Source organism: Coregonus lavaretus (genome assembly GCF_964263955.1).
Source record: "Coregonus lavaretus genome assembly, chromosome: 27".
Classification (NCBI taxonomy): domain Eukaryota; kingdom Metazoa; phylum Chordata; class Actinopteri; order Salmoniformes; family Salmonidae; genus Coregonus; species Coregonus lavaretus.
Genome location: NC_140014.1, coordinates 6,922,055 through 6,949,216, shown reverse-complemented (window position 1 = coordinate 6,949,216; position 27,162 = coordinate 6,922,055). Strand labels below are relative to the sequence as shown.

At 41.4% G+C, this 27,162-nt stretch overlaps 2 protein-coding genes across 2 annotated transcripts in view; one reads left to right on the top strand and one right to left on the bottom strand.

Moving 5' to 3' along the window:
• LOC311103132 (transcriptional repressor protein YY1-like) overlaps positions 1-27,162 on the bottom strand; it is a 964,063-nt gene that overhangs the window by 376,202 nt on the left and 560,699 nt on the right. The gene's annotated exons all lie outside the window — the stretch shown is intronic.
• The window catches only part of LOC311103134 (baculoviral IAP repeat-containing protein 7-A-like), a 55,820-nt gene continuing 33,827 nt past the window's right edge, over positions 5,170-27,162 (top strand). The window contains exons 1-3 of the mRNA XM_084144680.1: positions 5,170-5,319; positions 22,640-22,735; positions 22,956-23,008. Of these exons, the coding sequence (XP_084000806.1) occupies positions 5,317-5,319; positions 22,640-22,735; positions 22,956-23,008 (152 nt within the window). The 5' untranslated portion in view covers positions 5,170-5,316. The remainder of the gene's footprint in view (positions 5,320-22,639; positions 22,736-22,955; positions 23,009-27,162) is intronic.

Genomic DNA, 27,162 nt, shown 5'->3' with positions numbered 1-27,162 from the left:
GTACCAGCGTCTCGTAAGCAACACTACAAAAGTATTTCAGGCCACGGAATTTTGGACATTTTCTAAATAAAAGTAATCCACGTAATAGCAGAAAAGTGTAATTAACCTGTATTTATTCAAGATTGTCAAGTTGCGTCAATTCAAATCTGGTATAGGAACAAAAAGAGGTCAATACACGTCTTCTAAAATAGACTAGTATTTTAATTAATGCAAACACTTGAATGGTAAATATGATGTTCGTATATACGGGCCCACTGAAAAACCACGCAGGGCAGTCAGAGAACTAACTGTCCCAACCCAAAGTTATTATTTTAATACTCTGACAGAGATAGTTCCTGCTCCAAGCAGGCCTATCAGAGTAGAGGCTGAGCGTGGTTTAGACTTACTCAGCCTATCGTTGGCGCACAGGCTGGTCCCAGCCCCTTGGCGCTTCACTGTTGCCAGGCATTAGTTATTATCTTTACAAAGTCAGCAACCTCAGACATAGTTTTCTTCTTCACGTTGCAGTACTTTGTCCTTGAGCGGTTTAACAAAGAGGCAGTGTTTGTGTGAATGAGTCACAAGCCTATCTCAGCCTACCCCCTAACAATTCCTCACATTAATCACAGCTTGTTATGTTAAACAATCTATATAAGTACAGCACAAACCTATTATGTTTAATGATTAATGTATTCTTTCTAAGCTAGGCATCACATCTAGTTATAAGAAAATAGAGCCCCACAAGATGTATGAACAATTATTGTCTAAATATTAACAAGGATTCATATTTGTTCATATTTAAATGACATTTGCATAACATTTCCGTTTCAAAACATGTTCCAAGATGAAATAAATGCCCTCAACGCAAATCATTGTACAGTGTATATGCATTACATATTGGCTTATAGAGAAAAAATGATTATTTGTGCTGATGTAAAGTGAGTTGGGGAGTACTCAGTAGGGTCTGTAGAATCTATATATTTGTGTCATGAACAGTGCTTGTGCACATAGAAATAGAGGTGGCACATGCGTGCAGGGGCTGCGCGGGATGTTCCCCAATGCTGGGGTGCAGCCTACTCAGTGACACCCACAAATTACAATTCTGAAGAGTTTACACACATATTAGAGCCGTAGCTCTTATTCAGGGACTTTAACTGTGGGAATTCACCTCACTATTCAGCCTATTGTGCATATTAAACATTCGTATTGCAATGTACAGCCTTACCTTTGGATCTTGGGTCCATGAAATTCGGTACCAGCCTACTCAGTGACACCCACAGAACACAACTGTGAAGAGTTTTCACAAATATTAGCGTTGTAGGACTTATTGCTCAACTTTAACTGTAGGAATTCACCTCACTATTCAGTACATGTATGTATTGAACATTAATGTTGCAATGTACAGCCTAATCGATGGATCTTGGGTCCATGAAATGGAGTATCAGCCTACTCAGTGACACCCACAGATTACAATTCTAAAGAGTTTACACAAATATTAGCGTCTAAGCTCTTATTGCGGGACTTTAACTGTGGGAAATCAACTTCCCAGTAAGTCTGATGTGTGTATTGGACATTCATATTCCAATGTACAGCCTTAGGCCAACCTATCCCAGCTAGCACATAACGTTCTAAGAACTATATGTTTCTTAGAGCTTGGTCAGAGCGTGGATGTCTTATGGTTATTTTGCATACAACCTTCCCACAACTTTCTGGGAATGGTGCAGGATAGTTGCTTGGCTTTGGAACATTCTCAACACTTTAGGGAACTTGACCATAAAAACGTTATTTTCTTGATATTTCAATACTTTAACAGAACGTTTCCTAAAAGTTCAAATATGGTTACATTTCATTTAAATGTAGGTAATGTTCTAGGAACGTTCTCCAACTGGTTTGACATTAGAATGTTCTCAAATAGTTCAGAGAACGTTTAGAAACATGCGGGACAAATCTAATAAGACCAACTACAACCCACAGGCAACCTCTCCAACATATACTTTCTGATTACAACCTCATTGATGCTTGGTGAGCTCATAACCCTAAAGCAAAAGAGTACACTTTCTATTCAAACAGGCACAAAACATTCTCCCGAATAGATTTCAAGAAAATAGACATTTGACATATGAGCCTACCTGATCATCATGCTTACTACTACCAGATAAACATTTCTGAATCTCCTAAAAGAGCCACAAGATGGTGCTTTAATGTTTCCTTACTTCAAAATCCTACTTTCTGTGAACAATTTGAAACTGAATTGAATGAATTCATAATGATTAACAAAAATTCAGTCGATGATCCTTATATTTTATAGGACGCCATCAAAGGTTTTATTAAAAACAATATAACTGTATTTGCATCTGGGCTGAATAAATCACAATTAAAGAAGATATCAGAATTTGAAAAGTTGTTAACGACGTCAGAGCGTTCTCAACAAACACTTTTTTCAGACCAGGTAGCGACTACTCTCTCCAAAGTCAAGACAGAACAAAATCTATTGATAAGACAGAGAGCACAATTTGCCATCCATTGAGTTAGACTCAACCATTACTTCCATGGTAATCGACCCAGTCGTCTACTGGCTAACAAGCTTTGCAGTAATGATCATTTAGTGTATATTGCAACAATTGAATGTGAATCAGGTGAATTACTATCAGAACCAAATTTAAGAAACCAAAGATTCTCCCGTTTCTATAAACAATTGTACACCTTTGATTGTAAATCCACACCAAGCCAGATTAACTCCTTTTTAAAAGATATACCTTCTGAAAGAATTCACACCCCTTTACTTTTTCACATTTTTGTTGTGTTACAGCCTGAATTTAAAAAGGTTGAAATTGAGAGATGTGGGTCACTAATCTACATGCAATACCCCATAATGTCAAAGTGGAATTCTGTTTGTAGAAATGTTTCCAAAAATAAATGCATTAACAGCACAAATGTCTTGAGTCAATAAGTATTCAACCCCTTTGTTATGGCAAGTCTAAATAAGTTCAGGAGTAAAAATGTGCTTAACAAATCGTAAGTTGCATGGACTCATTCTGTGTTCAATAATAGTGGTTAACATGATTTTTGTATGACTACCCCATCTCTGTATCCCACACATACAATTATCGGTAAGGTCCCTCAATCGAGTAGTGAATTTCAAGCACTGATTCAAGCACAAAGACCAGGGAGGGTTTTCAATGACTCGCAAAGAAGGGCACCGATTGGTAGATGTGTACCCATTTAAAAAGCAGATTCTGAATATGCCTTTGAACATGGTGAAGTTATTAATTAGGCTTTGGATGGTGTATCAATACACCCAGTCACTACAAAGATACAGGCATCCTTCCTAACTCAGTGGCCAGAGAGGAAGGAAACTGCTCAGGGATTTCTCCATGAGGCCAATGGCGATTTTAAAACAGTTACAGAGTTTAATGGTTGTGATATGAGAAAACTGAGGATGGCTCAACAACATTGTAGTTACTCCACAATACTAACCTAATTGACAGAGTGAAAAGAAGGAAGCCTGTACAGAATACAAATATTCCAAACATGCATCCTGTTTGCAACAAGGCACCTAAGTAAGTAAGTAACTAAGTTCCTGCCACTGAAAATCATCCCCACAGCATGATGCTGCCACCACCATGCTTCACCGTAGGGATGGTGCCAGGTTTTCTCCAGACGTGACGCTTGGCATTCAGGCCAAAGAGTTCAATCTTGGTTTCATCAGACCAGAGAATCTTATTTCTCATGGTCTGAGAGTCCTTTAGGTGCCTTTTGGCAAACTCCAAGCGGGCTGTCACGTGGCTTCCGTCTGGCCACTCTACCATAAAGGCCTGATTGGTGGAGTGCTGCAGAGATGGGAGAACCTTCCAGAAGGACAACCATCTCCACAGAGAAACTCTGGAGCTTTGTCAGAGTGGCCATCGGGTTCTTGGTCACCTCCCTGACAAAGGCCCTTCTCCCCCGATTGCTCAGTTTGGCCGGGTGGCCAGCTCCAAACTTAATCCATTTAAGAATGATGGAGGCCACTGTGTTCTTGGGGATCTTCAATGCTGCAGACATTTAATAGTACCCTTCCCCAGATCTGTGCCTCGACACAATCCTGTCTCGGAGCCCTACGGACAATTCCTTCGACCTCATGGCTTGGTTTTTGCTCTGACATGCACTGTCAACTGTGGGACCTCATAATGACAGGTGTGTGCCTTTCCAAATCATGTCCAATCAATTAAATGTACCACAGGTGGACTCCAATCAAGTTGTAGAAACATCTCAAGGATAATCAAGTGAAACAGGATGATATTCTGAAGTCAGACAATTTCGTTTTATTTTTCTGTTGTAGGCTACTGTAATCTTTACCTCAATATATAATGTGTAACAACATGCGTATTGATATGTCGAATAGAGTGCCTTCAGAAAGTATTTACACCCCTTGACTTTTTCCTAAATTTTTTGTTACAAAGTGGGATTAAAATGAATTGAAATGTCTTTTTTTTTTTAACGAAAAATACTCTAATGTGAAAGTGGAAGAAAAATGTTATAATATTTTTGTATACATGGAAAATAAAACAGCAATATATCTTGATTAGATAAGTACTTAACCCCCTGAGTCAATACATGTTAGAATTGGCAGCGATTACAGCTTTTAGTCTCATAAGAGCTTTGCAAACCTGGATTGAACAATATTTGCATTATTCTTTTTTAAATTCTTCAAGCTCTGTCAAGTTGTTTGTTTATCATGGCTAGACATTTTAAATTCAGGCTGTAACGCAACAAAATGTGGAAAAGGTCAAGGAGTGTGAATACTTTTGAAGGCACTGTATTTAATGAGTAACTGCATTGTTATAGGCAAAGCCATTAGAATAAAGTGCCTCAATATTTGCAGCCATATGATAATAGTCTATCCAGGAGCTGATTCGTTGTCAGTATAGTGTGTTTGTTCTAATGTTAAGGTGAAGAAGTTGAATAGAGAAAGCTGAACCGGGAGCAGCACTGCCTTCGTTTCGATCCTATCCGTATCGACATGTTTGAACAATGCACTCAAACCAAAATGAGCAGCAAAGGACACATGAACATAGACGGTTGTATTAATGGCTGTATGCTCCTTGCTCAATGGATGTATAACCTTCAGAGAAATAGTTTTTTCCCCCCGCGCAGAACCTTCGAGAATTTTATTTTTTGCCACGCCTGGAGGTGATGTCACCTGATGTTACCTGTCATAACGCACCTTTCAGAAAGCTTTACGTGTTTGTATAGGAAGCATAATCGTGTTTTCTTGTCTCATATTGTGAAGGATATTAGATTGAAGACACTTGTGTGCGGATCATTATTCTATTCTCTACAGATCAAAGCCACATAATGGTATGTTATTTTTCTATTTTAATAAACGACATATTTACTCGTAGAAAAGTTCAAGGTAGTCTTTATTATCCCATACGGAAATGTGTTTTGCAGGCAGGTTGAAATATAGAAAACATAGAGAGACCGTAAAAACAATAATTTAAAGACTATGGGCCACAGATTAAGGCTAATCCTGAAATACAATGCTTGGTCAAGGACTAGGCTTAATCTGTCCTGGAAACATGCAAACCAAAATGTTTCTTATCTTGACAATACATTTATTAGTATTAGTAGTAGTATTATTAGCTTTATTGGTGCCACGAGTGGTGTGAAGTACACTATACTGTATATAGAAAAGTACAGTGAGGGAAAAAAGTATTTGATCCCTTGCTGATTTTGTACGTTTGCCCACTGACAAAGAAATTATCAGTCTATAATTTTAATGGTAGGTTTTTTTTTTTACAGTGAGAGACAGAATAACAACAAAAACATCCAGAAAAACGCATGTCAAAAATGTTATAAATTGATTTGCATTTTAATGAGGGAAATAAGTATTTGACCCCCTCTCAATCAGAAAGGGAGTGCTCCTAATCTCAGCATGTTACCTGTATAAAAGACACCTGTCCACAGAAGCCATCAATCAGATTCCAAACTCTCCACCATGGCCAAGACCAAAGAGCTCTCCAAGGATGTCAGGGTCAAGATTGTAGACCTACACAAGGCTGGAATCGGCTTCAAGACCATCGTCAAGCAGCTTGGTGAGAAGGTGACAACAGTTGGTGCGATTATTCGCAAATGGAAGAAACACAAAAGAACTGTCAATCTCCCTCGGCCTGGGGCTCCATGCAAGATCTGAGCTACTAGTGGTCCTCTGTAGCTCAGCTGGTAGAGCACGGCGCTTGTAACGCCAGGGTAGTGCGTTCGATCCCCGGGACCACCCATATATAAAAATGTATGCGCACATGACTGTAAGTCGCTTTGGATAAAAGCGTCTGCTAAATGGCATATTATTTATTATTATTATCTCACCTCGTGGAGTTGCAATGATCATGAGAACGGTGAGGAATCAGGCCAGAACTACAAGGGAGGATCTTGTCAATGATCTCAAGGCAGCTGGGACCATAGTCACCAAGAAAACAATTGGTAACACACTACGCCGTGAAGGACTGAAATCCTGTAGCGCCCGAAAGTTCCCCCTGCTCAAGAAAGCACATATACATGCCCGTCTGAAGTTTGCCAATGAACATCTGAATGATTCAGAGGAGAACTGGGTGAAAGTGTTGTGGTCAGATGAGACCAAAATCGAGCTCTTTGGCATCAACTCAACTCGCCATGTTTGGAGGAGGAGGAATGCTGCCTATGACCCCAAGAACACCATCCCCACCGTCAAACATGGAGGTGGAAACATTATGCTTTGGTGGTGTTTTTCTGCTAAGGGGACAGGACAACTTCACCGCATCAAAGGGACGATGGACGGGGCCATGTACCATCAAATCTTGGGTGAGAATCTCCTTCCCTCAGCCAGGGCATTGAAAATGGGTCGTGGATGGGTATTCCAGCATGACAATGACCCAAAACACATGGCCTAGGCAACAAAGGAATGGCTCAAGAAGAAGCACATTAAGGTCCTGGAGTGGCCTAGCCAGTCTCCAGACCTTAATCCCATAGGAAATCTGTGGAGGGAGCTGAAGGTTCGAGTTGCCAAACATCAGCCTCGAAACCTTAATGACTTGGAGAAGATCTGCAACGAGGAGTGGGACAAAATCCCTCCTGAGATGTGTGCAAACCTGGTGGCCAACTACAAGAAACGTCTGACCTCTGTGATTGCCAACATGGGTTTTTCCACAAAGTACTAAGTCATGTTTTGCAGAGGGGTCAAATACTTATTTCCCTCATTAAAATGCAAATCAATTTATAACATTTTTGACATGCGTTTTTCTATATTTTTTTATTTATTCTGTCTCTCACTGTTCAAATAAACCTACCATTAAAATTATAGACTGATCATGTCTTTGTCAGTGGGCAAACGTACAAAATCAGCAGGGGATCAAATACTTTTTTCCCTCACTGTATGTGGGCACCCCTTCAAATTAGTGGATTCGGCTATTTCAGCCGCACCCATTGCTGACGGTTGCATAAAATTGAGCACACAGCCATGCAATCTCCATAGACAAACATTGGCAGTGGAATGGTCTTACTGAAGAGCTCAGTGACTTTCAACATGGCACGGTCATAGGATGCCACCTTTCCAACAAGCCAGTTCGTCAAATGTCTGCCCTGCTAGAGCTGCCCCGGTCAACTGTAAGTGCTGTTATTGTGAAATGGGAATGTCTAGGAGCAACAACAGCTCAGCCGCGAAGTGGTAGGCCACACAAGCTCACAGAACAGGACCGCCGAGTGCTGAAGCGCGTGGCATGTAAAACCGTCTGTCCTCGGTTGCAACACTCACTACAGAGTTCCAAACTGCCTCTGGAAGCAACATCACAAGAACTGTTCGTCGGGAGCTTCATGAAATGGGTTTCCAATGTTCCAACATCTAGTGGAAAGCCTTCCCCGAAGAGTGGAGGCTGTTATAGCAGCAAATGGGGGGCCATGTAGAGTACTTAAGTAAAAATACTTTAAAATACTTCTTAAATAGTTTTTTGAGGTATCTGTTCTTTACCATTTACCAACTTTTACTTTTACTTCACTACATTCCTAAAGAAAATAGGTAGTTTTTACTCCCATACATTTCCCCTGACACCCAATAGTACTTGTTACACGTTGAATGCTCTTGCAGGGCAGCAATATGGTCCAATTCACACACCTATCAATATAACGTGTTGTTATCCCTACTGCCTCTGATCTGGCGGACTCACTAAACACAAATACTGAGTTTGTAAATTATGTTCGAGTGTTGGAGTGTGCCCCAGGCTGTCCGTAAATTTAAAAGACAAGGACATCGTGCAGTCTGGTTTGTTTAAGGAATTTGATATATAGCATTTACTTTTACCCAAGTATGAAAATTGATTACTTTTTCCACTACTGTACTTAAGTAAATTTAAAACCAGATATTTTTGGACTTTTATTCAAGTGATATTTTACTGTGTGACACTCACTTTTACTTGAGTCATTTACTATTAAGGTAACTTTACTTTTAATCAAATGTAACCGGTGTGAAATGGCTAGCTAGTTAGCGATGCGCACTAGTGGCATTTCAATCGGTGTAGTCACTCGCTCTGCGACCTTGAAGTAGTTGATTCCCTTCCTCTGCAAGGGCCGTGGCTTTTGTAGAGTGAGAGGTAATGATGCTTCATGGGTGCCTGTTGTCGAAATGTTCAGAGCATAGGCAAAATTTCCACCCAATATTAGAATTGCAGGAAATTAGCTTGAACATTCTTTGGGCACAAAAAAACCCGGTTCAACTCCTCCTCTCACTCAATTTTCAAATAGAAATGGGTTGTGCCTTTTGTGGGTAATCAATGTGTCATTCTGGTCATGTGCACTGCGACCGACATTGCTAGTTTGTTAGCTAATGTAGCCACCTGTAGCTAGCCAGTAACTCATCCAGTATGTGTTGACGTCATTTCACAGGATTTTGCTACACCAGCTACACCCGCTATAACATCTGATAAACACGTGTATGTGACAAATACAATTTTATTTAATTTTATTTATTTTTGGATGGAAGCAGTAGAGATCGTTTTTTAAGCATTAAATGACCTGGTATGATGGTGCATTGATCAGTTATACAGTTTAAAGCCATTATGTTTGCGTTTTTGCCGAAAGTAAATCTTTAAAGTAACTGTCCAATGTTTCCAGATTTCAATTAAATATGACCTATAATTAATTGCAATATGCGTTAAATAGTTTCCTTCCAAAAATTGTAATTAATAATGTTAAAAAAAACAGCTTTTCTGTGATGGAATGGTGTGGGCGTACCCCAACAACAGAATGGTTTTGGCGTATATACCGGTAATGAAAAATATTCACGCAAGTAGACCGCTGATTCGCCAGCTCATCCTCCTCTAGAGGATGACATCATCCTCTAGAGGATGACATCATCCTCTATGAGGAAATAGCAAGCAGTCTGTTCGATATACAGTGCATTCGGAAAGTATTCAGACCCCTTGACTTTTTCCACATTTTGTTACGTTACAGCCTTATTCTAAAATTGATTCAATTGTCCCCCCCCCCTTATCAATCTACACACGATACCCCATAATGACAAAGCAAAAACAGGTTTTTTGAATATTTTGCAACTTAATAAAAAATAAAAAACTGAAATACCTTATTTATATAAGTATTCAGACCATTTGCTATGAAACTCGAAATGGAGCTCAGGTGCATCCTGTTTCCATTGAACATCCTTGAGAACTTTATTCGATTCCACCTGTGGTAAATTAAATTGATTGAACATGATTTGGAAAGACACGCACCTGTCTATATAAGGTCCCACAGTTGACAGTGCATGTCAGAGCAAAAACCAAGCCATGAGGTCAAAGGAATTGTCCGTAGAGCCTTGAGACAGGATTGTGTCGAGGCACAGATCTGGGGACGGGTACCAAAAAATGTATGCAGCATTGAAGATCCCCAAGAACACAGTGGCCTCCATCATTCTTACATGAAAGAAGTTTGGAACCACCAAGACTCTTCCTAGAGCTGGCCACCCGGCCAAACTGAGCAATCGTGGGAGAAGGGCCTTGGTCAGGGAGGTGATCAAGAACCCGATGGTCACTGAAAGCGCTCCAGAGTTCTTCTGTGGAGATGGGATAAACTTCCAGAAGGACAACCATCTCTGCAGCACTCCACCAATCAGACCTTTATGTTAGAGAGGCCAGACTGAAGCCACTCTTCAGTAAAAGGCACATGAAAGCCCGCTTGGAGTTTGTCAAAAGGCACCTAAAGACTCTCAAACCATGAGAAACAAGATTCTCTGGTCTGATGAAACCAAGATTAAACTCTTTGGCCTGAATGCCAAACGTCACATCTGGAGGAAACTTGGCACCATCCCTACGGTGAAGCATGGTGGTGGCAGCATCATGCTGTGGTATGTTTTTCATCGGCAGTGACTGGGAGACTAGTCAGGATCGAGAGAAATATGAACGGAGCAAAGTACAGAGAGATCCTTGATGAAAACCTGCTCCAGAGCACTCAAGACCTCAGACTGGAGTGAAGGTTCACCTTCCAACAGGACAACGACCCGAAGCACACCGCCAAGACAACGCTGGCGTGGCTTCGGTACAAGTCTGAATGTCCTTGTGTGGCCCAGCCAGAGCCCGGACTTGAATCCGATCGAACATCTCTGGAGAGACCTGAAAATAGCTGTGCAGCGATGCGCCCCATCCAACCTGACAGAGCTTGATATGATCTGCAGAGAAGAATGGGAGAAACTCCCCAAATACAGGTGTGCCAGGCTTGTAGCGTCATACCCAAGAAGACTTGAGGCTGTAATTGCTGCCAAAGGTGCTTCAACAAAGTACTGAGTAAAGGGTCTGAATACTTATGCAAATGTGATATTTCCATTTTGTATGTTTTTAAAATTATGCAAAAAAATATATATGTTTGTGTTGTTATTATGGGGTATTTTGTGTAGATTGATGAGGAGAAAAAAACAATTTAAATCAATTTTTAGAATAAGGCTGTAACGTAACAAAATGTGGAAAAGTCAAGCGGTCTGAACACTTTCTGAATGTACTGTACAAGTTTGAGGTGGGGTTTTTAAAGTGTTTTTTCTCCAATTTATGCTTTGGCCACAAATACGAGTATAGGAGGACTCAACAACATTATTTAGGTATGACTTAACAGAATACGAACTTTTAAAAGATTTAACTGGACAGTTACTTTAAAACTGCACCATTTTCTCTCAGCCTCATGGCAAAATGTGTACAGCAGCAGGAAATTAGCTTTAAAACTGCAACTTTTCTCTCATCCTCATGGCAAAATGTGAAGAATAGTATGAGATGAGCTATAAAACAGCACTTATTTTCTCTAACCTATGGCATAATGTGAAGAATTGCAGGAAATTAGCAATAAAACTGCACCATTTTCTCTGACTCATGAAAGAAGTGTAGAATAGCATTAGAAAACCGCAAATTCCTCTCTCTGCCCATGGCAAAATGTGTATCAGTTCCATATAGAATAAACCATCCTTCACATAATACTGTAAAGCAGTGTTCTGCTAATATGACAATATGCAAATATTACACTTGTCTTTCATCTTTTATTGTCATTCACAGCCGATACAGATATGGTATATGTTGATATTTGGTTGCATTGTCAACCAAACACAATTCAATATTACTTTTGTAATACAGTAAATAGCCTAAAGTTAAGGCTATCTTACAAACTAATGTAACAGTATTTATTCAGCTTTAAAATGACAGTTGACAGCCCAAGTAGAAGCTAGTCGGATGTAATCCATATCCTGGCCCTCTGCCCGAGATTGTTGAACATCTTTATGGAAGCCCATTTTCACTCCTATTTGCCGAGCGAAATGCGTTGCACTCATATGCAGACTTGACAACAAATGTCCACATGGCAGCTGGGGGCGGACCAAAATGTATTGTCTCTGGGCAACTGGGCATCATTGACAAAAGTGGGCATGTAAGTAATTAATTCCCAATCCTCCAGTAAATTGTGGTGTACGAGACTGACTTCATGACCAAAATTATCCTATTTCCACTTTGTAGCCAATTTTGACACTATAATTAGTTATTGACTCATATCTTTGCCACATAGGCAGTTTAAAACCAGAGAAGTTGGTTCTAAGGGGCAGTTGACCTTTAAGTCACCATTGGCCTCATGGTGAAATCCCTGAGCGGTTTCCTTCCTCTCCACGACATAGTTAGGAAGGACACCTATATCTTTGTAGTGACTAGGTATTGATACACTATCAAAAGTGTAATTAATAACTTCACCATTGCTCAAAATATTAAATGTCTGCTTTTTTATGTTTACCCATCTACTAATCTCGGTTACCCAGAAGTAACATTATTTCTGAAAGTTTGTCTTTTCCTATAGTTTTGGCAAGTCGGTTAGGACATCTACTTTGTGCATGACACAAGTAATTTGTCCAACAATTGTTTACAGACAGATTATTTCACTTATAATTAACTGTATCACAATTCCAGTGGGTAAGAAGTTTACATACACTAAGTTGACTGTCCTTTAAACAGCTTGGAATATTCCAGAAAATTATGTCATGGCTTTAGAAGCTTCTGATAGGCTAATTGACATCATTTGAGTCAATTGGAGGTGTACCTGTGGATGTATTTCAAGGCCTACCTTCAAACTCAGTGCATCTTTGCTTGACATCATGGGAAAATCAAAAGAAATCAGCCAAGACCTCAGAAAAACAATTGTAGACCTCCACAAGTCTAGTTCATCCTTGGGAGCAATTTCCAAACGCGTTCATCTGAACAAACAATAGTACGCAAGTATAAACACCATGGGACCACGCAGCCGTCATACCGCTCAGGAAGGAGACGCATTCTGTCTCCTAGAGATGAACATACTTTGGTGCAAAAAGTGCAAATCAATAACAAAACAACAGCAAAGGACCTTGTGAAGATGCTGGAGGAAACAGGTATAAAAGTATCTATATCCACAGTAAAACAAGTCCTACAGTGGGGGAAAAAAGTATTTAGTCAGCCACCAATTGTGCATGTTCTCCCACTTAAAAAGATGAGAGAGGCCTGTAATTTTCATCATAGGTACACGTCAACTATGACAGACAAAATGAGAAAAAAAATCCAGAAAATCACATTGTAGGATTTTTTATGAATTTATTTGCAAATTATGGTGGAAAATAAGTATTTGGTCAATAACAAAAGTTTCTCAATACTTTGTTATATACCCTTTGTTGGCAATGACACAGGTCAAACGTTTTCTGTAAGTCTTCACAAGGTTTTCACACACTGTTGCTGGTATTTTGGCCCATTCCTCCATGCAGATCTCCTCTAGAGCAGTGATGTTTTGGGGCTGTCGCTGGGCAACGTAGACTTTCAACTCCCTCCAAAGATTTTCTATGGGGTTGAGATCTGGAGACTGGCTAGGCCACTCCAGGACCTTGAAATGCTTCTTACGAAGCCACTCCTTCATTGCCCGGGCGGTGTGTTTGGGATCATTGTCATGCTGAAAGACCCAGACACATTTCATCTTCAATGCCCTTGCTGATGGAAGGAGGTTTTCACTCAAAATCTCACGATAAATGGCCCCATTCTTTCTTTCCTTTACACGGATCAGTCGTCCTGGTCCCTTTGCAGAAAAACAGCCCCAAAGCATGATGTTTCCACCCCCATGCTTCACAGTAGGTATGGTGTTCTTTGGATGCAACTCAGCATTCTTTGTCCTCCAAACACGACGAGTTGAGTTTTTACCAAAAAGTTATATTTTGGTTTCATCTGACCATATGACATTCTCCCAATCCTCTTCTGGATCATCCAAATGCACTCTAGCAAACTTCAGACAGGCCTGGACATGTACTGGCTTAAGCAGGGGGACACTTCTGGCACTGCAGGATTTGAGTCCCTGGCGGCGTAGTGTGTTACTGATGGTAGGCTTTGTTACTTTGGTCCCAGCTCTCTGCAGGTCATTCACTAGGTCCCCCCGTGTGGTTCTGGGATTTTTGCTCACCGTTCTTGTGATCATTTTGACCCCACGGGGTGAGATCTTGCGTGGAGCCCCACATCGAGGGAGATTATCAGTGGTCTTGTATGTCTTCCATTTCCTAATAATTGCTCCCACACTTGATTTCTTCAAACCAAGCTGCTTACCTATTGCAGATTCAGTCTTCCCAGCCTGGTGCAGGTCTACAATTTTGTTTCTGGTGTCCTTTGACAGCTCTTTGGTCTTGGCCATAGTGGAGTTTGGAGTGTGACTGTTTGGGGTTGTGGACAGGTGTCTTTTATACTGATAACAAGTTCAAACAGGTGCCATTAATACAGGTAATGAGTGGAAGACAGAGGAGCCTCTTAAAAAAGAAGTTACAGATCTGTGAGAGCCAGAAATCTTGCTTGTTTGTAGGTGACCAAATACTTATTTTCCACCATAATTTGCAAATAAATTCATAAAAAATCCTACAATGTGATTTTCTGGATTTATTTTTCTCAATTTGTCTGTCATAGTTGACGTGTACCTATGATGAAAATTACAGGCCTCTCTCATCTTTTTAAGTGGGAGAACTTGCACAATTGGTGGCTGACTAAATACTTTTTTCCCCCACTGTATATCGACAACCTGAAAGGCCACTCAGCAAGGAAGAAGCCACTGCTCCAAAGCCGCCATAATAAAGCCAGACTACAGTTTGCAACTGCACATGGGGACAAAGATCTTACTTTTTGGAGAAATGTCCTCTGGTCTGATGAAAATGAAAAAAAATTGAACTGTTTGCCCATAATGACCATCGTTATGTTTGGAGGAAAAAGGGGGAGCTTTCTAGTCGGAGAACACCATCTCAACCGTGAAGCACGGGGGTGGCAGCATCATGCGGTGAGGGTGCTTTGCTGCAGGAGGGACTGGTGCACTTCACAAAATAGATGGCATCATGAGGAAGGACAATTATGTGGATATATTGAAGCAACATCTCAAGACATCAGTCAGGAAGTTAAAGCTCAGTCGCAAATGGGTCTTCTAAATGGACAATGACCCCAAGCATACTTCCAAAGTGGTTATCACAAAGTCCATCACAAAGCCCTGACTTCAATCCTATAGAACATTTGTGGGCAGAACTGAAAAAGCGTGTGCGAGCAAGGAGGCCTATAAACCTGACTCAGTTACACCAGCTCTGTCAGGAGGAATGGGCCAAAATTCACCCAACTTATTGTGGGAAGCTTGTGGAAGGCTACCCAAAACGTTTGACCCAAGTTAAACAATTTTAAAGGCAATGCTACCAAATACTAATTGAGTGTATGTAAACTTCTGACCCACTGGGAATGTGATGAAATTAATAAAAGCTTTAACACTTTAAGCAGGTAGTTCGTAAATGTGTTTGTTTTGGGTCCACACTGGTAAGTTAATTAATGTAAATTAGACAGTCACAGAGGATTTTCTTCTGAATAACTGCTCAGAGCATAAAACTTTCCATTCAGCTTCAGGCAACTTTGATGTAAGGCTTGATCACACCTGTAGTGACTACTTCTATCCGTCACGCCCATTGTTGCTTATCCATTGTTCACTCGATATATCAATGTAATTACACCCAACACAATATTGAAAAACAAAATGCTTCCCACCACTAGATCACATAACTAGATGTGAGCTGGACATGATCCCAATGCTGCCACCAATGTAGCGGAAGAAAGTGAAAGCTGCTGTCATGGAAATTCCACCATAAAGAACCCAAAACCAAAGTAATTGAAGCAATATCATCTTTATTTATAACACGCGGAAAGGTTCAACAAATCTTAATGCAGGTCTGAGGAAGCTCTGAAGGAGAGGTTCCCTTCCAGTACCTTTATACTGCTACCCAAACAAGTAATATGAGCATGGTTGGTTCATCCATGTGACTGACTGATACCACACCAGGCTTCTTACCTTGAAACTCAGATAATGTATTACTCCTTCTAGTTCCCAAAGCAATGTTCTGGGCGTACTGCCAAATTGCTTTTGAGTGATTGTGTGGTTTATTCCTTTGTGCAGTCAACCTGTCACTCGCATGAACCCAACAAAGACAGGTTATAAAAAAAAAGCATTATGCTAATCATACAAACACATAAACACAAGAACATTTCAGACTATAGACATACACTCTTCTAACAGCCATGGTGCGTTATGAGCACAAACAAAAAACGTTCTTGGCACTGTCACTAAATTAGAAGAGAACTGGGGTTGAGTCCCTGTCAGTCTGCCCTCCTAATTCACAACATTCTACTGCTTAGTCGGGGCTAACACCTTGCAAAAAAACGGTGCATAATGGCAACTATTAAAGACCTTATCCATGGCGCTTTACTAAGAGTAGTATTTCCTCCTTATGGCAACTATCCTTCAAACAACTATAGGCTAGTAGGCTACGTGAGCACACCAAATAAAACAAATTATTTTTGCAAATTGATTAAAAATAAAAAACCGGAATACCTTATTTACATAAGTATTCAGACCCTTTGCTATGAGACTCGAAATTGAGGTCAGGTGCATCCTGTTTCCATTGATCATCCTTGAGATGTTTCTACAACTTGATTGGAGTCCACCTGTAGTAAATTCAATTGATTGGACATGATTTGGAAAGGCACACACCTGTCTATATAAGGTCCCACAGTTGACAGTGCATGTCAGAGCAAAAACCAAGCCATGAAGTCGAAAGAATGGTCCGTAGAGCTCCGAGACAGGATTGTGTCGAGGCACAGATCTGGGGAAGGGTACCAAAGCATTTCTGCAGCATTGAAGGTCCCCAAGAACGCCGTGGCCTCCATCATTCTTAAATGGATGAAGCTTGGAACCACCAAGACTCTTCCTAGAAACTGAGCAATCGGGGGAGAAGGGCCTTTGTCAGGGAGGTGACCAAGAACCCAATGGTCATTCTGACAGAGCTCCAGAGTTCCTCTGTGGAGATGGGAGAACCTTCCAGAAGGACAACCATCCCTGCAGCACTACACCAATCAGGCCTTTATGGTAGAGTGGCCAAATGGAAGCCACTCCTCAGGAAAAGGCACATGACAGCACGTTTGGAGTTTGCCAAAAGGCACATAAAGTGCTCTCAGACCATGAGAAACAAGATTCTCTGGTCTGATGAAACCAAGATTGAACTCTTTAGACTGAATGCCAAGCGTCATGTCTGGAGGAAACCTGGCAACATCCCTAAGGTGAAGCATGGTGGTGGGGATGTTTTTCAGCAGCAGGGACTGGGAGACTTGTCAGGATCGAGGGAAAGATGAACGGAGCAAAGTACAGAGAGATCCTTGATGAAAACCTTCTCCAGAGCACTCAGGACCTCAGACTGGGGCGAAGGTTCACCTTCCAACAGGACAACAACCCTAAGCACACAGCCAAGACAATGCAGGAGTGGCTTCAGGACAAGTCTCTGAATGTCCTTGAGTGGCCCAGCCAGAGCCCGGACTTGAACCTGATCTAACATCTCTGGAGAGACCTGAAAGTAGCTGTGCAGCGACGCTCTCCATCCAACCTGACAGAGCTTGAGGGGATCTGCAGAGAAGAGAAACTCCCCAAATACAGGTGTGCCCAGCTTGTAGCGTCATACCCAAGAAGACTCAAGGCTGTAATCACTGCCAAAGGTGCTTCAACAAAGTACAGAGTAAACTGTCTGAATACTTATGTAAATGTAATATTTCAGTTTATTTTATTTTGTACATTTGCAAAAATTTCTACCAACCTGTTTTTGCTTTGTCATTATGGGGTATTGTATGTACATTGATGAGAAAAAACTACAATTTAATCAACCATGGTCGTTAGAATTGTATTGCTTTGGGGATACCGTGTGTGTGTGTGTGTGTGTGTGTGTGTGTGTGTGATGCCAGTTTGAACGAGTGTATTAGACCCTCCCACACACACACACAACTCAGCTTTCTCTACCTGTGTATGTAACCACATGGACTAGGATTAAATACCTTATCCGAGTCCGTGTGGTTCATCCTTCTGGAAAGAGTCTGTGGCACAACCTCTTCCAGGTTCTAATATGCCAACTTATAATAATATGGTTATTATGTGGTAAAAAAGAAAGGGTTTCCTTGATACTAAAGCCAATTCTAAAGTATAGTTTCACCAGGTCATCTAATTGCATGTCAAGATCGTTTATGGAAGATACGGACCAAGGCGCAGCGTGATAAGCGTACATTTTATTAAGTACTAAACTCACGACAAAACAACAAACAAACAAAACGTGAAGTCCTAGGTTACACAAAACAAACCTTTACGGAACAAGATCCCACACCGACTAGTGCCAAACAGGCTGCCTAAGTATGGTCCCCAATCAGAGACAACGAGATACAGCTGCCTCTGATTGGGAACCACCCTGGCCAACATAGATCTAAACGTACTAGAACATCAACATAGAAAATATAACACAGAAACTACACACCCTGGCTCAACATTTCAGAGTCCCCAGAGCCAGGGTGTGACACTGCAGTCATTTCAAACGGTGGCACGCACAGTGACAGGGAACCAGGGAGACATGCAGTTAACCAAATCCCCTACATTAATCTTGAAATATAACTGCGACTTTATTCTCAAAATTGTTACTTTATAATAAATAAATAAAAATATTACGCACATTTACTGCATTTCTACACAATTTAAAAACTGCAAAATGCAATTTGGAGAACAGCAAAAATTAGCACTCCCATTTGTTAGGGCGTAGACGTCTCCTCATTATTAACAGATCTACAGTGCATTCGGAAAGTATTCAGACCCCTGTTTTTTTATTTTTCATAAATACGCCAAAAAATCTAAAAACCAGTTTTTGCTTTGTAATTATAGGGTATTGTGTGTAGATTGATGAGTAAAACAATTTATTGAATCAATTTTAGAATAAGGCTGTAACGTAGCAAAATGTGGAAAAAGGGAAGATGTCTGAATACTTTCCGAATGCACTGTATGCATTTCTAAAAACAAAATTCCACTTTGACATTATGGGGTATTGTGTGTAGATCAGTGACACATCTCAATTTCATTCAAGGGGTGTGAATACTTACTGAAGGCACTGTATCTCTCATTTAAAGAATTGTATCTCAAAGTGCTTTACAAGTAATTGAGCACATAAAAAAGTTGGCTCCAGGAATTAAGGTATCATGTAGCATGTCTTTCAAGTAGCATGTCTTGTAGAATAAATGAGGAAGGGAAGTGCTACTGGGATACAATAGTATAATTTAGTAGGTAGAAGGTGCCCTTTGGTAAAGGGGTTAAATGCTCATAAAAAAACAGTTTCTGAAATGTTTTGACCGCATGGCAAAGGCCATGCCGTCGAAAGGCGTCTTAGTACTTACGGTTTTGTTCTATTGAACATGCCATACCAATAAAGGAATTTTTACTCATTATATGATTAGTAATTATATGATTATATGGTTATGCCCAGGTGTTTTGGTGGGAGATCACTTAAGCCACAAGAGGTGTAGCTCTGCGAATCTTGATTACACAAAAAATATTATTTGGGAATACTATACTGAACAAAAATATAAACGCAACATGCAACAATTTCTAAGATTTTACTGAGTTACAGTTCATTTAAGGAAATGTGTCAATTGAAATAAATAAATTAGGCCCTAATCTATGGATTTGACTGGGAATACAGATATGCATATGTTGGTCACAGATACCTTTAAAAAAAAGGTAGGGGTGTGGATCAGAAAACCAGTCAGTTTCTGGTGTGACCACCATTTGCCTCATGCGGCGCGACACATCTTCTTCGCATAGAGTTGATCAGGCTGTTGATTGTGGCCTGTGGAATGTTGTGCCACTCCTCTTCAATGGCTGTATGAAGTTGCTGGATATTGGCGGGAACTGGAACATGCTGTCGTACATGTTGATCCAGAGCATCCTAAACATGCTCAATGGGTGACATGTCTGAGTATGCAGACCATGGAAGAACTGGGAAATTTTCAGCTTCCAGGAATTGTGTACAGATCCTTGCGATATGGGGCTGTGCATTATGCATGAGGTGATGGCGGGAGATGAATGCCACAACAATGGGCCTCAGGATCTTGTCACGGTATCTCTGTGCATTCAAATTGCCATTGATAAAATGCAATTGTGTGTAAGGGTTGGTGTGAGGTGTGACCCAGGTGCGGTGCAGGATAGACAGTAGGCAGTAGGCAAAGATGGTGAATCAAGGATCTTTACTTGTGGTCCCAAAGCCAGGATACAAAACAACGGACTTATCAGAAAAAATAAAGGTGGAGCAAATTGGTCTCCAAAAACAGGCTGACAGCAAAAATACGAAATACTAACTATGACTGAAAACAACAATGAAACAGGGAGAACACTTCTCACGTACCTGTACTTCCGTCTCATGATCAGACACTGATTCATACTGCTTGACATCAAGAAACTAGCAGAGAAAACGGAGCAAGGGAACCCAGGGAAGTGAGGGCATAAATAAACAGGTGAACAGATAGACACAGGTGACACCAATAGGATGATGATTAGTCCCGACTGTGAGTGAGGAGGTGCCTAAGGTTTTCGGAGGATGACACCTAGTGGGTCGCTCCGGAACTGCGACCCCCTCCTGTAACAATTGTGTTCATTGTCCGTAGCTTATGCCTGCCCATACCATAACCCCACCACCACCATGGGGCTCTGTTCACAACGTTGACATCAACAAACTGCTCACCCACATGATGCCATACACGCTGTCTGCCATCTGCCTGGTACAGTTGAAGATGAGCATTTGCCCACTGAAGTCGGTCATGACACCAAACTGCAGTCAGGTCAAGACTCTATTGAGGACGACGAGCATGCAGATGAGCTTCCCTGAGACGGTTTCTGACAGTTTTGGCAGAAATTCTTTGATTGTGCAAACCCACAGTTTCATCAGCTGTCCAGGTGGCTGATCTCAGACGATCCCGCAGGTGAAGAAGCCGAATGTGGAATTCCTGGGTTGTCGTGGTTACACGTGGTTACACGTGGTCTGCGGTTGTGATGCCGGTTGGACGTACTGCCAGACTTTCTAAAATGACATTGGAGGCGGCATATGGTAGAGAAATGAACATTAAATTCTCTGGCAACAGCTCTGGTGGACAGTCCTGCAGTCTGCATGCCAATTGCACATCTGTGGCATTGTATTGTGTGACAAAACTGCACATTTTAGAGTGGCCTTTTATTGTTCCCAACACAAGGTGCACCTGTGTAATGATCATGCTGTTACATCAGCTTCTTGATATGTCACACCTGTCAGGTAAATGGATTATCTTGGCAAAGGAGAAATGCTCAACAGGGATTTAAACAAATGTGTGCACAATTTGTTTTAGAGAAGTATGCTTTTTGTGCGTATTGAACATTTCTGGGTTCTTTTATTTCAGCTCATGAAACATGGGACCCACACTTTACATGTTGCGTTTATATTTTTGTTCAGTATACATTCCCAGCGCATTTACAGTGGATTCTCTCTGTGTGAGAATATCAGCGACCTATAATCTTAACAATCATATTTTTAATTCTGTATTTCTGTTTCTGTTTTGTATGTGGATTATTGTGAAAATCTATATTTTTAAATACAATTTTTATGTAAAAAAAAAAGAAGAATATCAGCGACCTAGCTACCAGCGACCATGGAATGAGGAGACTCGAGGAGACACAGCAACTTAACAGTTGGTAACTAGAGAGCTCCCGACCAGAGTTGAAAACTTGTTGCAAATTTCAGAAACGCAACCGTTTCTTTCGACCTTTAAGATCAAAAGATACCTTGGCATCCGAGTGGCACAGCGGTCAAAACACTGCATCCCAGGCTGTATCACACCGGGCGGCGCACAATTGGCCCAGCGTCATTGAGGTTAGGGGAGGGCTTGGCCAGGGGGAGGCTGATGGGATTTCTAGCCACTTCTTGTGGCGGGCTGGGCGCCTGCAAGCTGACTTCGGTCATCAGTTGAACAGTGTTTCCTACGACACATTGGAGCGGCTGACTTCCGGGTTAAGCGAGCAGTGTGTTAAGAAGCAGCGCAGCTTGGCTGGTCATGTTTCGGAGGACCCATGACTCGACCTTCGCCTCTCTCGAGCCTATTGGCGAGTTGTAGCGATGAGACAAGATCGGAACTACCAATTGGATCTCATAAAAAAGGGGTAAAAAAAGAGAGCCAGAACTTCGTTGGTGGGTGGGCCTGCAGAAATCTGGTTGGGAAGCAGCTAACTTCTTGCAATTTGTACACATTTTGCATGGGTCAAAAATAAAAATGTGTAGTTTTATAGTTCATCTCATGCTATTCTACAAATCTTGCTGTGAGGCTGAGAGAAAATGTAGCATTTATAAAGCTAATTAAAGCTCAAATATGTGTGTGTTGACTGTGATGTGATAAAGGCACTGGATTATGAGCTTTCTTGATTGCTAACTGAACAAATGAAGTAGGCAGTGGCATGGTGCATATAGCCATAGAAGCACAGTGACATATGCCACAATGCAGTCATATTTGTGGCTTATTGGGAGTGTGGCTTTCAGTTAGTTCTTTTTGGCAAACCATCCCATGTGAGTGAATGTCATTCCAGTTCATCTGTTCTGTTATATTTCATCAAATCTGACTAACCCAGTGCACTGCTTGCTATGGATTCTATCTGATGGTGTTTGCATTATTAGGTAAAAAGACAAGTAATGTCTTGTTTGGAACACTGACAAGTAAAGAGCATTAAAAATAAATAAATTGCTCAATCTGATTGGGTGGGCCTGGTTCCTAGTGGAACTGATGATTGATTTCTGTTGTTTCAGGTTCCAGTACAGTGTGAGGACCAACTCGCTGGTCTTCCTGTAGTGGTGTATGAGAGAGACACCTGGCTGCCATCAGCTGGCCACCATCAGCCTCCTGTAAGTAAAATATAACAGTCTCTGAAAATGAGGCCAGTTCTGCTCCAATAGTTCATACAACAGACAGAGATTTACAGATCTTATCCAGAGCAACTTACAGGAGCAATTAGGGTTAAGGATTCGACCTTTCGATTACTGGCCAAATGCTGTAACCACTAGGCTACCTGCCGCTCTCCCTGAGGGTTGTCTGGTAATCTGAGTGTGATTCTCATGTCTCCAGGTACCTGAACATGACTTCCAGTCTCAGAGATCTACTGCTGTCTCCAGTGTCTTGTAAGTGGACTTCTTGCTACTCAAATCTCTGTAGAAAATTTATCTAATATTGTAAATGGAAATGCAGATTAATGGTAGCCTGGGTACCAGTCTGTTTGGCAAGGAGTGGCATGGTGGCACAAACAGATCTGGGACTACAGTCTGATTTGGAAGCTGTTCAATGGTTATTTACATGCTTGATTTTTAATGTGGAAAGGCTGGCCGATACCTCTCACAATAAAAGGTTTAAAAGTAGAATGGAACTGGGTTTACTCAAAAATACAAATTTTGTTTTCAATAAATTATAATAAATACATGGACATCAGGCAGTTAAAATGGCTAAAATCAAGGATAAAAAATGAAATGTACAGGAACAATAAAAATGTGCCAAGAAGTACTTGTCTAATCTAACAACTTTTCCCTCTCCCACACCTTTATGCACCTGGGCGCAATCAGGCCAAATTGGTGCTAGGGCTTAGTATGGAATTACCTTCGAGCCTTTAATATCAAGCAAACCTTTTTAATTTGAGAACATAATTCTTAGTATTACAAACATAAATTATATTGAAAGCAAAACAACAACCTAAAATAAATAATATTGCAAGGAAATAATTTTGAAAGGCAAGAACAAATGGATTGTAAATTAATGCCAAAACAATGGTTTCAGTGAAACCTTTTCAATTATAGCACGATTGGGATGAAACGCTTCCCTCTTTGGCTGACATTTTGTCCTATCTTTGGTTACGTTACTCTGCCCTTTGCTTTCGCTACCTTTTTTTGCGGCTGCAAAGTTTTGGCGCATTCATTCCATGTAGGCAGGGTTAAGAGATAATGTGTCTCTATTGGTCAACTGGTTTTCGAGTGACAGGTCAGCCTCACCCAATGAAGTAGTATTTTTTAACATCTACATGTAGGAGTGAGGGGGTTTGATCATCTTGACCGGGCGCCCGTGTAGTCGTGTTTTGCACCGGCTGAAAGTTGATTGCATTCGATTTGGAAACGGGCAGCAGCCACCACCTTAAAATAACTCCCTCTATGTTAGAGGTAGCCTATTGTGCGGCTGGATAACTTGCTAGGAACTTGTTTGTTATTGTATAAAGTAGCTTGATTGCTAATTCCAGAAGTTGACTTTTTCCAAATGTTGTTACGTCACAGCCTTATTCTAAAATGGATAAAAAAATATATGCTTCTCAATCTACACACAATATCCCATAATGACAAAGCAAAAACAGGATTGTAGAAATGTTTGCAGATTTATCAAATAAAACTGAAATATCACATTTACGTAAGTATTCAGACCCTTTACTCAGTACTTTGTTGAAGCACCTTTGGCAGCGGTTACAGCCTCGAGCCTTCTTGGGTATGACGCTACAATCTTGGCACACCTGTATTTGGGGAGTTTCTCCCATTCTTTTCTGCAGATCGTCTCAAGCTCTGTCAGGTTGGATGGGGAGCGTTGCTGCACAGCTATTTGCAGGTCTCTCCAGAGACGTTCGATCGGGTTCAAATCCGGGCTCTGGCTGGGCCACTCAAGGACATTCAGAGACTTCTCCCAAATCCACTCCTGCGTTGTCTTGGCTGGGTGCTTAGGGTCGTTGTCCTGTTGGAAGGTGAACCTTCACCCCAGTCTGAGGTCCTGAGTGCTCTGGAGCAGGTTTTCATCAAGGATCTCTCTGTACTTTGCTCCGTTCATCTTTCCCTCGATCCTGACTAGTCTCACAGTTCCTGCCGCTGAAAAACATCCCCACAGCATGATGCTGCCACCACCATGCTTCACCGTAGGGATGGTGCCAGGTTTCCTCCAGACGTGACACTTGGCATTCAGGCCAAAGAGTTCAATCTTAGTTTCATCAGACCAGATTATCTTGTTTCTCATGGTCTGAGAGTCTTTAGGTGCCTTTTGACAAACTCCAAGCGGGCTTTCATGTGCCTTTTACTGAAGAGTGGCTTCCGTCTGGCCTCTCTAACATAAAGGTCTGATTGGTAGAGTTCTGCAGAGATGGTTGTCCTTCTGGAAGGTTATCCCATCTCCACAGAATAACTCTGGAGTGCTTTCAGTGACCATCAGGTTCTTGGTCACCTCCCTGACCAAGGCCCTTCTCCCACGATTGCTCAGTTTGGCCGGGCGGCCAGCTCTAGGAAGAGTCTTAGTGGTTCCAAACTTCATCCATTTATGAACGATGGAGGTCACTGTGTTCTTGGGGACCTTCAATGCTGCAGTAATGTTTTGGTGCCTTTCCCCAGATATGTGCCTCAACACAGTCCTGTCTCTGAGTACTATGGACAATTCCTTCGACCTCATGTATGGTTTTTGCTCTGACATGCACTGTCAACAGTGGGACCTTATATAGACAGGTGTGTGCCTTTCCAAATCATATCCAATCAATTGAATTTACTACAGGTAGACTCCAATCAAGTTGTAGAAACATCTCAAATATTACCAATGGAAACAGGATGCATCTGAGCTTATGTAAATAAGGTATTTGTTTTATAAATGTTTGTACAAATTTGCAAGAAATTCTAAACCTATTTTTGCTTTGTCATTTTGGGGTATTGTGTGTAGATTGATGAGGATTTTATTTTATTTTATCCATCGTAGAATAAGGCTGTAACGTAACAGAATGTGGAAAAGGTCAAGGGGTCTGAATACTTTCCGAATGCACTGTATACATTAATATTACTTAGAAAGTATCTGTCAAATAATTTGCGTACATGGTTGCACCAGGTAATCTGGTCACAATGCAGACACACTGGACGGATAAGAGACACATTTTAATACAATGTGTAGACGCGACACACCTTGATCAGATAGTGATTGGAATATATTGATCAGATCACGATACCCACATGTTAGCGCAAGGTGGTAACAAAGCTATGGTGAAATTATGGTGTATGAGATGGATGTAAACACACATGACAAGCGCATAAGGCAGGTGTTCACTACAATAAACTGACACAACATGGCAATCATTGAAAAGAAATGCAATCAACTTAGTGGGCCTTCACATGTCATAGGAATTGTACCTCTCCAATGTCAATGCCATCCTGAATCTCCCAGTCTGCCCCGGAGTTGCCGTACATGTTGACATTATGGTGTATGGGGAGGATGCAACCACATATGATGACAAGTTCATAAGGCAGGTGTTCACCAGAACTGTCCTCAATAGGCCCACTCCACCATCAGTCCCCCTCCTGGCAGTTAATAAAGACAGAGACACTATGGAACTGCACTGCCACATGTCAGGAGTCCATGCAACAGCCAAAATGCCATCAGGAAAGTGTTGGCATGTAATGCTCTCATTTGTAGCTATTTCGCTACCACCCATGGCTGGCTAGCCCATGTGACACCTGAACTGGACACGCATGTGAAGAATGAGCTCTCATGCATTGGTTTGGGAAACTGTTCAGTAATCCCAACATCCCTATAAGAACATAATGCCATCAATGGCAAACAAGAGACCCCTTAGGGTGGTCAAACTTAAACAAATATGCTGTATGTGATCGTGTATGATGGCTGGGGATTGACTGTGAGATAGTGGTCTTTGTGCACTATACTTGATCAGTTCCACCACCTCTGCAACCCCTTTCCTTTCCATCAAAGCCCAGGGATCATCTTCAAATGTACAGGATATGTGTGTGGAGCTGTGCTACGTCCCTCATAACCAACGCGTCATAGTCTATGACCTACGCTCTAAGTAACCTCTAGGTAACCTGAGGTCACCCTCCCCATCTCCTGCTGGGTCTGCCCCAGACTGTAATCACAGCCAACTACCCACAGTAAATATCGCTGCAGCTTGCCCAGAATTACCAGTTAGCTGTGCAACCTGGTCAGGCCCCAGAAATACAACCGATACTGGCTACTTTGTCTCCTCACCCTGTTAGGACACACTCATGTCCTGGTCACCTTAAAGACTTTGAATCAACCTTGCACACTTAGTTTCAGTGGGGAAAAGAGGGGGAATGTTAGATGTACATTTATGCTACTAGAGTGGCTGACTGTTGGATTACAGGTTGCTTTCCTACAACTTGGATACACTACTATGTGCTTGTGTCATGAAAAACATGGACACACATTTAAAAGCTAGTTGGCTTCAGCTATTCAAACACAATTTAGGCATGGCACACTTAGCGGTGTGCCGAGTAGTCGGACAAAACGAGTATAGTAAAGGAAATGG